At 43.3% G+C, this 15,737-nt stretch overlaps 1 protein-coding gene across 1 annotated transcript; it reads right to left on the reverse strand.

Moving 5' to 3' along the window:
• Positions 1 to 2,693: 2,693 nt before the first annotated feature.
• Positions 2,694 to 7,757, reverse strand: LOC118319716 (C-type lectin domain family 4 member M-like). The gene is made up of 7 exons (XM_035650288.2): positions 7,606 to 7,757; positions 7,102 to 7,195; positions 6,456 to 6,557; positions 5,400 to 6,335; positions 5,163 to 5,305; positions 4,278 to 4,387; positions 2,694 to 3,796 (listed from the first exon to the last, which is right to left on the reverse strand). Exons 2-7 carry the CDS (start codon positions 7,169 to 7,171, stop codon positions 3,658 to 3,660), a joined length of 1,500 nt encoding a protein of 499 aa, XP_035506181.2. The 5' UTR covers positions 7,172 to 7,195; positions 7,606 to 7,757; the 3' UTR covers positions 2,694 to 3,657.
• Positions 7,758 to 15,737: the final 7,980 nt, after the last annotated feature.

A 15,737-nucleotide genomic window follows, 5' to 3' on the forward strand; every position in this document is an offset into this window, starting at 1 on the left:
TTTCAGTTTCGAGACAAAGTGGTCTGGGTATACCATTTGCATTTTTTTCCTCTTTGCTCTGTTATTTTCACTCAGCTTTTTTTGTGTGTGCTATAAATGTCATACTTTCACATTTTTGATGAAATTGATTCCTCCAGCCTCAGGGAGAAGAGGAAACTTGAACAACTTGAAAGAAAGAAAAAAAAAATCCAATCATACAGATGACAACCTAAATAAATAATCGAGGCTGCAACAGAAAAGTGTTTCCTTCACTATGCGAGAGGCTGTAAATGAGCGAGGGCTCTCCTGAAATCCTGGTTTGCCTGCACCATGGACTGTAAATAAAGAAACTCCATCCATAGAGGAGGCAGGGTTAATGACCTACACTGCAGCCAGCCACCAGGGGGCGATCAGGACGATTTTGCTTCACTTTTAAGAAAACTAAAAAAGAAGATATTTGCGCAGAGAAGCTGCACTCACCAACATTATATCATCTTTTTTTTTTCTTCAAAGATATAGAAAAATACTTATTAATACTAAATTCCATCACAGATTGAAAGACATAGGCTACAAAAGCAATATACTTGTTCCCACAAGAGACAGCTAACGTTTGTCAACGCTTCTTTTCAATGAACAATTTAATTGTTGATTTGGAAATTCTTTTCAAGATGTCTCTTATTACTGCCCATTACAATATCAAACATGTATCACTAACTATAATTCCGTCCACAGTTCCAGATTTACAAATACATTTTCAAACAGATTTATGAATGCTTATTTTGAATATACAATTAATCACTGATTAATGAAAACAATGTATTACTGTTTCTATGGCACTTGTGGTCCTCCATATTTTGTAACGCCAAGTGAACTGGAGCTGCCGATGACTCAGCAGGTGTTGAAAAACCATGGAAGTGGCGAATTAGCTTCTATAACGGACAGAAGGTTGTCGTCTGTTTAGCTTGTACTTCTGAAATGCAAACTTCACAGCATTGTGGGACAAATTCCATTTGTGTAGCGTCAAATCAAAACAGCAAGGTCAAGACCTCACAATATGACAGAGAGGAACCCAACAGTTCCCACAATAAGCAAACTCTAATGCTCGCAGGCTGTAAAAATATGATGTTCTCCCTTTAGCATCACACCACAAGAAGTCGACAGCGACTCTCCTTGTAAGGCCAGATCCCAGACGTCCGTCAGCCGCTTCCATCCACCTGAACCCAAAGGCTTGAAAAGCTGAAAACTGTGCACGACAACTGCGGTGTCATCGAGTTTAGTTCAACTGTTAAAATTATTGCAACTTTCTACCGAATTTGCTGTAGCCTCATTCATTCGGGTACATGGCCCATCAAGTCGGCCGGCTAATCCACATGCAACAACCTTTCAACTGTTTTGGAAACCCCCACCCCCTCCCTACCTCCCTTTTTTTTCCAGCTCTGTGAGCCTAACCAGACCAACATGTCTGGTGGAGGGCCCCTTGATCTTTTATTTTTAGCCGGGCTGCGCAAAGCATAACCTCACAACCCGCCTACATCCTGAGGGGGGGAGCCCCATCTCACCACCCGGCCACATACGGTTTGGATTGGACTCATCTTTTTTTGGGGGGGGGGGGGGGGGGGAAGCCAATTAATGGTTGAGATGCCCTCTTCAGGAGTGAGCGCACTCTGCTTTTCTGTGGGACCGCCACCACGCCCAATTCAAGCCGCAGGCCAGAACGTGAGTGATTCCAAAATGTTGTGCCGTGCCTTTTCTGGCACCGTGTTACATAACACGTAGTCCCGTGTAGTGTGGCGGCGGAGAGCTTTGTCAACGTTGTGTCCCGACGCATCTCCGTCAGCTCTGTGTGCAGCAGGGTTAGATGCAGGGGTGGACCAAGGCGACACCTGTAGGCCGTAAAGCAACGAGCAGTGACGGCTCCGCAGTAAATGCAACACTACCAATTTTTTTTTGTTGTTACTCTGTATCAGAAATGCAACAATTTGATTCTTAAAGTTACACTTTTTCCAATGATTTTAGAAGACGGGATGAGATTTGCAGTCATTGTAAGGTTGTTCAAACCTTAACTTTGCAGTTATTTCATACATTTTGTATAAACTAGTGCAGCGCGTTGCTCGGCCTGTGGTATTGCCGGGTGCGGCTTTCTTCAGAAAACGCTCCGAGAAACAACTTCAAACTTGACACTGAAATGATTTGCAGACTGTAACAAGAGCTTGAGCCGTTTTCTCGACTCACAGGGACATTAAGTTTACAGAAAACACAGAGCAACAAACTGTCTAGAATATCTATGAAATATTGGCAACATAAGTTCGATCTTCAAAGTGTCAAACCCGGTTTCACCTCAAGCTTACTTTGTGTATCAATGAACGATCTGTTTTGTATGGAAAAGTATTAGGGCCAGGCAAAAGAAGAAGAAAAATGAGGGGGAAGATTTTTTTTTGTTTTATTTAACATCTGGGCAATAAAGTAGAAATGACGAGAATAAAGTCAAAATGTGGAGAATAAAGTCAAAATTTCAAATGAAAAGTCTGATGAAAAAGGAAAATTGGTTTGCAATGCAGAACGAATTTCATCGAGTGTCATGTGATGAATAGAGCAGATGAGTAAATAATTGATAACATATGCAAATGTTGTGTATGCGTTTTGTAATATACATTATTCATTATTTGAGTTGTACAATCGAAAAATTTATATTCCATTACATAATGCAAATCATCTGACAAACAGTACAGTTTTATTAGCAATTCTCACAACATATTGCGTCACCCAAATTACAAAAAGCTTTTTTGTAAAAAGCATTTTGAGCTTTTCATTCGGTTGAAGGAATAGTTCTGTGACATTTTACAATGAAAAGTGACAAATTTTTTTTGTTTTTCATCAGCAGAATTACGCAAAAACGACTAAACTGATTTCCTTTAAAGTTTGTGGAGGGTTGGCATATAACCACAAGGAAGAACCCATTCATGTTTGAAGTGGATCCGGGAGTTTTTGTTTCACTTCCTTTAACATGGCGATACACGGCGTTAGCTTTGACCGAGGTATGCTCTCTCCACAGGGCAACTGCTACTATTCTTGTAGAAATATGAGAAATAGAATCTTTTAGTTTGGTTGAACTGACACTTTGACAGGATTAGAATTAAAAAGCTGGCAATGACAATAAATATTTGTTTGCATTAATCTATCTATGTATTCTAACCGTATTTTTAAGTTAATTTAAACCGGTGCATTAAAAGGTCCTGAGTGGAAATTATCTCAAGAAAAATTGTGTATTTTCACACTGGGGAGAAGTTGCAAAGCTGGTGTTTCGATAGCAAAAGCAACAGTGTTCTCCAAGCTTTCCATCTCATGGTTTCACTTCGTTTGAGCTTTGATTTGGGCTCTTCTACTTACGTCATCGCATCGTGCCCTCTTCTTCTGTGTTTTAATGGTACCCAAGTTGGAAAATTAGCACCATCTACTGCCACTCTCGATAAAACAACCACTTATATTCACATAACATTATACATAACGGCAACAGTGGATGGAAAGTCCACAGTCAATTTGGATGGAAACCAGACTATCATCGGTTCAGCTTTCATGGGACTTGTTGACGATTGAGCAAAAACAGAATATCAGCAGAGTTAAACTTTAAAGACGAGCTTTAGCCCACAGACCTAGGTATCAGTTTAAATCATTGTGATCTCATTTCTCACAGATCCAGACCTGTTTACCAAAACAGCCGTCGTCGTTCCATTCTCCCTCTGCTTTGAGGGATACCTTTACAAGTTCTCCACAGTCCTGGTTCCCCTCATGGCTGTTGGGCTGCCCAGGCTGCCAGTACCTAATTCACAAGAAAAGACAATATTTTACAGCATTGAGTTTTTGCCTATCACCTGCTGTTCCCCGTCACTTCTGACTCAAACTGTGACTGAAGGGATTGTATCCCAGTGTCATTTGCATAGAAATAGCACTGTGTAGCCAACGTGTAATTTCTGAAGTGCCCCCAGAACCACCGGTGCATGTTTTCAAACACATTCGCATGCGATAATGAATTTTTGCTGAAACCAACGTCTCTGCGGAGGCCGTTCTCAGGTTGACAGCACAGACCTTTGAGCAGAATAAGCAGTGCTGTTTAGGAAACATCCGAACATAAGATTTGAATCATTGCTACTTATCACTTAAGACATTAGCTGTTTAATAACTGTAGGTGTAGTTAGTCCACATTACGACATGTGGCTCAGTTTCAGATACTGTGCGAGTCAAAAGATGATTAGTGAAGAAGCCTGTCCAATCGTCCGTACACTCTGGCAATTCAAACTTACGTCGTGGTAACTGGGGTCCCATCCAACCACATCCAAGTCCCCTCTTGAACACTGTCGGTCAGACCAATCCAGGCATTATGGCCATGGCTCAGTAACCCGTTAACAAACACCTGGTAGTGTAGAACAAACAGAAGATACAAGTACTTGTCACACCGTTTGACGGATTTGTATATTTTCTATTTCCTATACTTTTACTTCACAAAGGAAAGACACTTTTAACAATGCTAGGTCCATGGTATCATGGGGAGTGGCGACAGATATCCATAGTAAAAACATTATTATTTTCTAAATCTACAGGATGTACCAGGACAAGTTTTTACTACATACAGAGATTGTTCCCAACCTACTTTGACGTCACCTGTTGGTTTTGTGAGCTGCCGTTTTGAAGCCTCAAGTTTAATGTTTTGACCGGCGCCATCTTGTTTTTGTTTTTTTACCATTGAGACGCAGGAGCGGGGCCTGGGTCTAACTAAGAGTTCATCCAGTACGAGCCCACCTACACCTGCAACAATGGCCGTATTCGACGGTACCAGCTGTCAATCATCCAATGCATACTCCAGACCACAATGTGAGACCACAATTTACAGAATTATCATCACGCCATATTGCAGAAAACTTTAAACAAACTCCTCGGGAAAATGTTTACCGACATTATAAATCAAGTGAGTAATTTTTTTCATAGACTTCTATAGAAACAGATTTCTTTTTGGAACCAGTGAGTCGCCCCCTGCTGGTGATTCAAGAGCAAACAGGCTTCACACACTTATGACATTGTGGACAGATTTATCTCACAGCACTGGGCCAGTTCACCGAGCTGCTAGCATGGCTGCAGACTCTTAATCTTCTTTTCATCTCCTCAACTTTCTTTCTTTCTGTCTTTCCTACCTGTTCAGCCCTGCTGCCCATGACCACCAGATCTGCTCCCTGGGCGACGCAGGCTCGCCTGCTCTCCGTCCAGTTTGCCATCGTGGTCGAAACAAAATAACAGCTCATATCAAACTTCTGCCAGCCACTCTGACAGAGCATGCCTGCAAAATAAAAAATAAAGAGAAAGGGATCATGTCAAACCACATATCAAAACACAGATTACAAATCTAAACTAAATCCAGAAAAATATCTTACCTCTCACTTTAACCGTCAACTTGTCGACCGTCACCTGTAGCTGGTCTCTGCCTGTTGCTAAACTGCTGTAATTGGTCTGTAGTTGCTCCTTTGCCCTCCGCAGGGTTTCATATCGGGTTTGCAATTGGTCTTGGTCTTTCCGCAGTGAATTGTAGCTGGTCTGAAGGAGATCTTTACCTGTACCGAGGTTATTGTAGCTTCTTTGCAACTGGTCCTTGTCCCTCTGCAGTGAGGAGTAATCGCTCTGTAACTGATCTCTGTTTGCCACCAGTGTACTGAAACGAGTTTGCAGGTTACCATATTGGGTCTGCAGCTGCTCCTTTGCCCTCCGCAGAGTTTCATATGTAGTTTGCAATTGGTCTTGGTCTTTCCGCAGTGAATGGTAGTTGGTCTGAAGGAGATCTTTACTTGTACCAAGGTTATTGAAGCTTCTTTGCAACTGGTCCTTGTCCCTCTGCAGTGAGGAGTAATCGCTCTGTAACTGATCTCTGTTTGCCTCCAGTGTACTGAAACGAGTTTGCAGGTTACCATATTGGGTCTGTAGCTGCTCTTTACCCGTTATCAGGTTAGTGCGTTCACTCTGTAACACCTCAAAGTTCCTCTGCATGTCTTGTTGCTCTCGTTTTAAGGTGTCGCGAGCCGCTTGTAACCGGTCTTGTACGTTTTTCAGATTGCCGAAACCGGCCTTCAACTCATCTCTTTCAGTTGACAGAGAATTGTAACGGTGCTGCAGCTGGTCATTTTCTTCCGTCAGGTTGCTCAGTCTGGCCTCTAGTTGTTTTCTCTCTGCAGCTAAAGAATCGCGGTTGTTCTGCAGTCGGTCTCTTTCCATAGTCAGGATTTCATTCTCTCTCTGGAGATGGTCCGTCTCCTGAGTCAGAGCATCGGAACTGGCCGGCAGGGGGTCCGCCGACGAGCAACGGCGGATTATCTTATCTGTGAGGTATACGATTAGATCATTTGATTTAAAACATATTATCATTCTTGTTGTTTCTATTTGTCAAGCTCTAATAATAATTCGTAATTTTTTCTGACAGTGAAAATAAAATCACTTACAGTAGATGATTTGTCCTATATTGGCGGCCAACAGGAGAGCACACATTAACCCAAGACACACAGTCACACATCTGCACGGCTGTTTTCTTCTCTGGAAATCCACTAAACCAAACATAAGAAATCAGTTACTTGTTTTCTGCAAAAGTAGTTAGTCATAATTTTGGATATGGCTCGAGAACATTTTTTTTTCTCTTCTTGCTGTGTAATTTTTGTTATGAAATTATTACAATACTGTGAAATGGTATTGTACTAATAGTTATTCACCACATAAAGTCCAACACATAATCCTTTTGATAACCTACAAGACCAGAGCCTGGATGCAAACTGCAAACTCTGGATTCTATCAAAGTCGCACGCACAACATATTAATTACATTTTGTTGTTTATTTCTTCATATATTTTGTTCTTTTTCTCCCTTTCTTTACTGTGTTTTATAATTGCTATGGACCCCCCTGTTATTCTGAAATAAAGTTGAATTGAATTGAATAAGTCCATCAAGCTCTCCAATTTAGCGATATAATTTCTTGGAGACAGTGTTGCCTCTTCATCAGATTCTCTCCTTGAAACAGAAGCAACCACATAGTTCAGCAGAATATAAAATACTTGGTGTCCTGTCCGTCCATGTGTTTGCGGGATGATACTATACCATGGGTAACAAGGCCGTCCTTTGTGAGGCTCTTTGTATAAATGCCGTCATCAATTTCAAATGGATCCATTCCAATAGTGGTGTCACTTTTTCCCTGTGCAGAGGAAATGTTTCTTAAAACCATTGGTATTTGGTTTTAAACATTGAAAGTAAGTATTTAAAACATTTAAAATCTTAGTCCCCCTTAATGATCTGGTTACTCTTTTGTTGTTAGTTTGCTGCCAGTTCAGTTTGCACTGAATAGATAAATTAATACTAACAATGTCAATAAAGTAAAAGGAGACATTGGATCATTTGCAAGGATTGAACCAGATTATATAATGTCATTTGTGGTTTGCCTTTGGATCGTCCACCAAATTAAGTTTATCTACGTGTGATTATACTCAAATAATATGAACATACATGTACGATAACCATAAGTAGATCCAACTGAATTTGCGAAGCATTTACTTACATCAAAATATTCAATAATCTAAATCAAGATGAGTGTAAGTATGCACTTACCTTGGTTCTGAGGAGGTAAAAAGAAATCAGTCTCCGTGCGACTGCATTACAAACAGAGCAAAAAGTGATTGTACGCTGATGCTCATTTATTGTGCTGGAACAGGATGCTCATTTTGTCCGTGTCATCAGACTTACACTCAGCTCCGATTGGTCTAAAATAATCGTCACTGATGCAGCATGTCTCCACGATCTCAGGTCAGATTTGAGGTAAAATTCGGTCACAATGATTCAAGGAAACTAGGTGGAGTTGAGTTGTCAAAGAGAAGTGAAAAGTTTCTCTTTCTTTTTCTCCAGCTCCCGATTGTCATCTGCTCTGGCTTCTGTTCCCTTTTCCCACAGATTAACTTCCCATTGAGGTCAAATGGCACTAACGATATTACACAACAGCGTCACAAGGTAAACTGTAGTGCAGAATTTAAAAACGCTTTTCCAGTAAGTTCACAGGATTGACAACCTCCACATTTTCCAATCAGGTCATTCATGTCTTATGACCTTATTGAGCAAATGGATATTTTATTTATGTCATTTTCACAATTAAATCCTCTACGTTACAAAATATGGCTGAAGCCGATGGTTTGTATTAGATTGTAAATGAAGCTATTGGACCGGGCCAAAAGTTTGACTGAACTAAATGAAAAGTGGATTAATTCATCCTCAGGGGAACATGAATCTCGAAGCCAAATTTAGTGGCAATCCATCCAAAAAATGGTGGCGCGACAGAATGATTAATTTCACATTTTTGCATCATTTCATTTTTATTTATTTTTTTACTTTTCTTCATGGAACAATCAGAACAATACGTTACTACTGATGAAGAAATCTCAAACTCTGATGGATAGATTATCATTAAAAAAAAAAATGTTTGGCATCTCCGCATTCATCCACGGGGATGAATCTTTTGATTCATTCCAAAAACAAATTGGCCACAACACATGCTGGGCACACTCTGAATGCTTGAGTGAAAAACAAGCCATTCACAAAGCTTATCAGCCGCCCTCAGCGTGAAGATTGTGTCCAAACACAGCTGCAGCACGGATGTTCAGCCTCGGCGGCGGCTGCAAAGAGAAAGAAAACAAGGATGGGAAACGGCGCAGAGGAAACACGTGACCGCAAAAAAATGTCTCGTTTGTAAAAAATGTCCAAAATGACAGAAACGGTTGTCAGGTCGACATGAGCCAGACCTCCGACCAGATGATGTTTTGATTTTTCCTACCCCGCTGCATTGTGGGGAGAAGACAGGCTGTCAGGGCAGCTGCCGCGCTGCGCTCAACTATTAATCCCTCCCTCCCTCCACGCCGAGCACTTAGCGCCGTCTCCTAACTGTTGCAGGGAGCACCGAGCGGGCCGAGTGTCTCATCGCAGACTGAACGGTCTTCAATCGCCACGCAGGGATCAGATAGCGGCGAGCGCTGAGTCAAAGCTCCGTCGTGCTTGATCTCGGGTCTGTAACTACAAACGGCGCAACCGCGAAAGCATCCGAGGGCTTATCGGGGAAGATTAACGCAGAGTTTTGTTGTAAATCGGAGGCCTAACAAGAGTCGCCGAGATAAAGAGGAAAGATGTTTGTACCACGCGACGACAGGCGAAACTGTAGAAACTTACTCTAAAAAGCACTTTCATGTTGAAGCTAGCTAGCGACGCCACGTTAACTAGTACAGATGAGGGACAATGAAAACAGCCCTTCATTCATCATTCGCTCGTCTTCCTTAATTTTCTTAATTTTCTCAGCAACGACAGCTCCCCAAAAGCGAGGCCATAACATCTCCGTCGCCCCCTGGTGGCTGACCGCAGTATAGATAAGTCCTGCCTCCATGTTAGCAGATGGAACACAACATAACAACAACAAAGATCTAATAACACATCCATTCTGTTTTTCCCAGAGTTGTTTTCTGTCATTTTAGACGGATCTTATCCGACTGAGGTATGTTCAAGTGTTTTATTTGTTATTTGATGCTATAAAATCCGTGCGAAACATCACGATTGACAGCCGAGACTAACTCGCGATTGGTCGAGCGTGTGTATCGGGCGGGACCTTGATACCGCAGTTCCAACATTCCAAGATTTCCCATACCCGCAATATTTTGGCTTCCTTTTTGTACAGTGGGATGAAGTGGAGACGCTTCCATCTCAATGTACCGTCTGTGTTCAAAACACAAACTACTTTGTGTTTATTTGTTAGTAGTGCATCTAATTGCAAATCAATGCGTCCTTGGTGTCGTCTAATAGTACTTCACTCTGTGTTCGAGCGATGGCCGCGTAATATTCTTAAACACAATGGAACTCTTCATGGAATCAGTCTGACATCTGATCGTGTGGTCGGTTACAGTCGACTAATGTCTGTTAACTTTCCGCTGTAGGAACCAGTGATGACATCACCTATTAAATAACTTGCACAAACTCTGGTAATCAAATATCTCTACACCTGTACAGGGGGGGTCCTAAAGTCTGAGACCACACTCCCCCATGCGAGCACTGTACGTTAACTCTCATCTTACAGTTGCAAGAAGGAAAAAGTTATCAACAAATTAAGTCGTTTTTTGTTTTTTTTCTTTAACATAACTATTCAAACCTCTTTTTTTAATTTTTTATAGTTTTGGCCACGACAGCAGAGACACTGATGCGTATAATATAAAAGGTGGCAGACAAATAAAAACACCACCATGTGCTGAAGAGCTCATAAAATAAAAATCTATAAAGTGCAAAGTCAAAACTGCTCCTTATTGAATGTGCCTTTGAAATGAATCACAATTCATAATCACGCCTCACACAGTAGGAGGTGAAAGATTTGAACAGGCTGTGAACGGAATATAAGCTCACTTGAGATGGAAGGCGGCGCGCAGACGGAATAAATCATGCTCCGGATCTTTTCATATGCGGCCGTTAAGACGCGGGCTGAAGGGGAACGGGAGGTTGTTGGGGTTTGGGGTTTTTTTTTTTACAGCAAACACGAAGGCACCGCGACGTCGTCCCGCACGTAGACACGAGCAGTAGCTTTGTGGACCGGGCACGAATCTGGAGAGCAAATCATGAAAAGAAAAGACAAACACGCACACGTGCACGCGAGATACACCGAGTGTCTGTGGGAATGTTCTGGTCACTGACGCACTGAAAGAGGAAACGTCTTCAGCAGCTGCTCCGACGAGGAAAACGGTTTGCAGGAAGTTGTTTTTTTTCATGTCACATTTGCATCTGCTCCGACCGCTTATTTACATTTCATGCAACCGCTGTTTTGGGGATTTCTGCATTGGTCATTGTGCAGGAGGATTTTTCCTGCGTCCCTGGAAAAGTGTTTGCAAAAGGACGCGGGGCCGCTCACGTTGGCTCGGCTTCTTTCTCGATGCTCATCTTTTATTTAAGGTCGGGATTCATTCAATATTCATTCGTTATCAATTATCTGCAAAAAGCCCTGAACGAATTAGCTTCGACCTTACAGAAGTCTACGTCTCCCAGTGGGGGGGGGGGGGGGGGGGGGGCAGCCCGCTGTCTCGCTCAGTTGGTTTCTCCGATAACTTAAGGCCGAGATGTCTGATGTCTAAAAGTTCTTTCATCCAGTTAGAGGTTATAAACCCGACGTCACGGTTGTGATGCGTCGACAAATCCCACCGATGTCAATCGACCCGGTCACATCGTCGGGCAGAATGGGAAGAGGAAAGATGCCAACGTCTCATGACGCGAAGAACGGAGGCGGTTTGATTTGACCAAGTGTTCGGTGACACATGATAAAGTGCAGTGTGTGTGTGTGTGTGTGTGTGTGTGTGTGTGTGTGTGTGTGTGTGTGTGTGTGTGTGTAGATTCTGAACTCCTTTTTATTGAACCCACCACATTCCAGGACATTTTACAGGACAGGGGCTCAGCGATCAACCAAGCAAGTGACGTGGCATGACTTTATCTGAGCGATCTCTTCTTTTTCCTTTGTTGATGTTCACATATGTGCAAATTGGAATAAAATACTTTAGCCTGCTGTGAGACGGACACTTTTCGGATCCCGTACAAAGAGCAGGTGAGAGGTGAATGTTGAGGGCTGTGTTTGATGCAGGTGATTCTCAGATCCGGGGTTTTTTATTTTTACGTCCTGTAGAAAATGTGAAAAAAGGCTCTCGGACATGACGAATGAAAGAGTGCCCGAGTGGAACCTGAGGAAAAAGAAAGGTGCACTGTTAGATGACTGAACAATGACCCATTGCGCACGCGGCCTCCGGGCAGTTGGATTACAACTCCTAACCACACACACACACACACACACACACACACACACACACACACACACACACACACACACACACACACACACACACACACACACACACACACACACACACACACACACACTTCCTCGCCTCCGGGTGTCACCTGCACTGCGCCGCCGATTCAGCCGCTCTCCTGCTCCGGGTCTCCGAGACCACACGGGCTTGTTTTGTTTTTTTTACCACATTCCTCTGGCAGTCGGGTCAGGTTTGATTGACACCCGTGGTCAGTGAGTCACGGGTACAGGCCCGGTCTCGACCCCCAACCAGCCTCACAAAGACAGACTCTGATTAGTGCTAAGCTCATCCGACAGCTGACTATCGCACTTTTGGCCTCATGCTCCCCCTGACTCACCTTTCCTTTCCTCACCTCTTCTTCATCCTCTCATACACACATATACACACATATAAACACATATATATACACACATATATATATATATATACACATATATACATACATATACATACACATATATACATATACACATATACATACATATATATACAAAAATCAGCCACAGATTTCTGGTTTTCCGTGTCGGAGGTATAAGTTTAATGTTGTTGTGTGCAACGGCACAAATGAGCAGGATTTTTAGCCACGCACACACAAACAGAGGTAGGCGAGGGACGGCGAGTCAGCACCACTTAGTCAACACTCATCTGTCCACCACTCTCTTCATCCTGGGGGGAGGCGGAGGAGGCGGAGGAGGCGGAGGAGGCGGTGGTGGTTTTTTGTTTGGTTTGGTTGATGCAGGTGAACTGTCTTCCCACATAGGCCGTCACGGCCTCTGACACACCGCGACGCCTCGGGGGGGGGGACGACATAAGCACAAAGCTCCGGCTCATCAGCGAGGCCACTGTTCCCCAGAATCTGATCATGTTTTTGTGTAAACACCCTGAGAGCCTCGATCCCCTTTAATCAGGCGAAAAAGAAAAGCGGGCGGAGATCAGGCGCGTTGACAGTCGCCTCCACGGAGCCAAACGTGAGTCATTTCACAGAGCGGCACCGTGGAAAAAAATTAAAAGGTCTGCGTGTTGCGCTCGTGGCCCAAAAACAAAAACGTGGCCATTGAAGACAGAGCGGCGACCTGGCGGCGACGCGCGGTTTCTTTTTTTTTTAAATGAGCCAAACAATGAGCAAATTATTAATTATGAAAAGCAAAAAGAAACCCACCTTAATAAAACACAAACACCAACCAGGGACGTTATCTCATCAATGAAACGCAGATTGTTTGTGTGAGTGGGCCCTTAAGGCCTGGTGGACGTGAGCTACTGTACAGGCCGGGGATAAGAACTCCTAATTACAGCCAAGTCAAGTCAAGTCAAGTAATAGAGGGAACTCATTTTCAATTAATTCCAACGTCATTCGCCGCGCCTCAATCCTCTGTTCCCTGTGGAGTTGACACACGGGATGAAGCACCTGGGCCGCGTCCCCACGACTACGTTTTAGTTTTGGGAAACGGCGTTACAGAGCTTTGCCTTGTTCAGCAGTTGTCGGGGAAAGAAGTGGAGATCGTCAGTCACGTGCTTCCTCAAAATATTAAAAAAATAATAATAATAAATCCAGGGACAGAAATGGGGATTCGTAATCCTCAAATCTTCATTGCGAACATCTGGCTGGATCGCCGTTTAGTTGCACTCCATTACTCAGCCTCACATACATCAATATATATATATACATATTGATTATTTTATTGCTAAATTGGTTCTGCATGTTGCGTTACCTCCTACAATGAACTAAACAGCTGTGTTGATTTCTTGCAGCCATCCTTTTTTTTTTTGTAATGGATCTAGCAATTTTTTTTTTTCTGGCTCTTGCTCAGGAATCTGGTTTTGCTATTCTTAAATTACACCTACAGTTAGTTTTCCTGCCCGGTGGAACATCCATCTGAGGCTGCCACAGGCGATCATGTTCGGCATCGATAGTCCTCTCGATTATATTTGGTCAGTCATGTAGTCCATAGAATGCCCCAAGAAAGGACTTCTTGTTTTGTTTGACCAACAATCGGCCTGAGGATATGTTTCACGTCAGTTATTGCAACACAAAATTGAAAATAGAACGCTTTGATCCTTTTGCTCCCTGCTTCTGATCTGGTAGACACATGTTATATAAACCTTCGTTTGGATAAAAACATAACATATCACGGAAGCAATCCTCATGCGCGTGCTGCGGTACAGTACGTGCTGGTTCGGCTGCGCCGCGACAGACTCGGTCACAGATCACTCGCTGGGTTGACAACACAAAAGGCCCAGTTCATCACAACAAGTTTCGATAAGCGGCCGCCTGAGTTTGTGTACATAGGAAACACAGGAGGCGGCGCTGTGACACCGCACGCATCGCATGCGATAAACACTGCGTTTCCCTCACGCCATTTTTGGGGTTTTTTGCCCCCCCCCCCAAATCTGCAATCTCAGTCTCGACAGCATCAGAGTGGAACCACAGTGCATTAGCCAGTCTGATGAAAGTTGAGATACCAAATGAGCGCGGGCAGTTTGTGCAGGGAGAATGCATTCTACTTCCTTGCACATACTGTATAGTCAATTCTGCTGAAGAGGGGAGCATATGCAATGTACGTGATCTTGGAAAGGCTGTCAAAATGGAAATATCAGAGCCAGCGTTCATCATCCACTCGGATGAAAAATCACCAACACAATTATCCACGTTCGAGCATCATAAGGAACGCGGAAGATGCACATTAGAGTCGGTGAGTCAGGCCATGGGAGTACAATGGCTGAAACGGGGTTATTACTGTACCACTGTACGGAACTGCTGACAAAAGGGGTAACGATAAACCCGCTTCAGCGAAGCGAGAGGACAAATCAGAAACCAGCTGCGTTTTTGTGCGGGGTTAGAAAAGACGGATGAAATATGAGATAAATGCTCGGCGGAGGGAGGAGGGAAAGAAGAAGAAAAGAAAAAAAAACGGACCCCCTCAACCCTGATCACAGAGATACTGTACGGAGCAAAGCAACGTGATGGAGGAGATATCATCGGTTTTGTGTTTGCGCAGCGATACCCAATACCGCTTTGTACAGAGGACATTTATCCTCAGGAATGCAGGAGCGATAAAACTGGATTTATGGCCCCCGTTACGCATGCTATGCTGGGGGGCACTAAAAGGCACATATTGTTGCAACTTAATTTACCTCCATTGTTAAAACATGTAACTCGAGCACACGTATTTCACATATTGGTCCACTTTTTTCTTTTCTTTTTTTTAAACATAATGTCGAGCAACTTAAAGGGGGGCATCGTGGAAAGTGAAATTGTTTGCTTGTTTTGATTCCTGAAATGATTTCCAGTGCTGGTAAGGTATCAGCCTAATGCGGTGATATTGCACCACTCAAAACACGCCATATTCTAATGAATGAAAAGTTTGATATGAAACAGAACCGTAGACCTAGCAAACGGCAAAGCAGGGGTTTCCTCATGTGACTCACGAAACTATGAAGCTAGCCAAGTTCCTAGCGTGACAAAGACAACATCTGGACCTCTGGATTTCTTACCTTGGCTGAATTCAGTTGACACGACATCCGTTTTTTTTTTTTTCCGGTCGGGGACCGAGCAGGAGTGTTTGGTCTCAAAGCACAAAGCAGGGTTTTTTAAATTTTCCCGCCAAAAACTGGTACGGCCGAACCCAAGAATAACCAAGGTGAAGACAAGATGGACGCCGACTACAACCGAATACAAAAGCTGAACCAGCTGAATCCAGAATACCCCCCATGCATATGGCAGCACATGGTTTGGCCCAATCAGCTGGTTCCAGCATTTAAGTGTCCGCAGCCCTCGGCCACGCCTTCTTTTGTTTTCCACAACCAGGAAGTGACGGCCACCATGCTCACGGTAACTCAGAGACAAAGAAACAAAGGATTAATGTCACAGAC

Source organism: Scophthalmus maximus, chromosome 9, assembly GCF_022379125.1.
Source record: "Scophthalmus maximus strain ysfricsl-2021 chromosome 9, ASM2237912v1, whole genome shotgun sequence".
Taxonomy (NCBI): Eukaryota; Metazoa; Chordata; class Actinopteri; order Pleuronectiformes; family Scophthalmidae; genus Scophthalmus; species Scophthalmus maximus.

Excerpts from the sequence above, each read along its gene's own strand:
- LOC118319716 (XM_035650288.2), bottom strand. The coding sequence starts at position 7,171 with ATGGATCCATTTGAAATTGATGACGGCATTTATACAAAGAGCCTCACA. Across the intron at positions 6,558-7,101 it reads GGACGGCCTTGTTACCCATG|TGGATTTCCAGAGAAGAAAA; the intron begins GTATAGTATCAT and ends TGTTTGGTTTAG. Across the intron at positions 4,388-5,162 it reads TGGGCAGCAGGGCTGAACAG|GTGTTTGTTAACGGGTTACT; the intron begins GTAGGAAAGACA and ends CTACACTACCAG.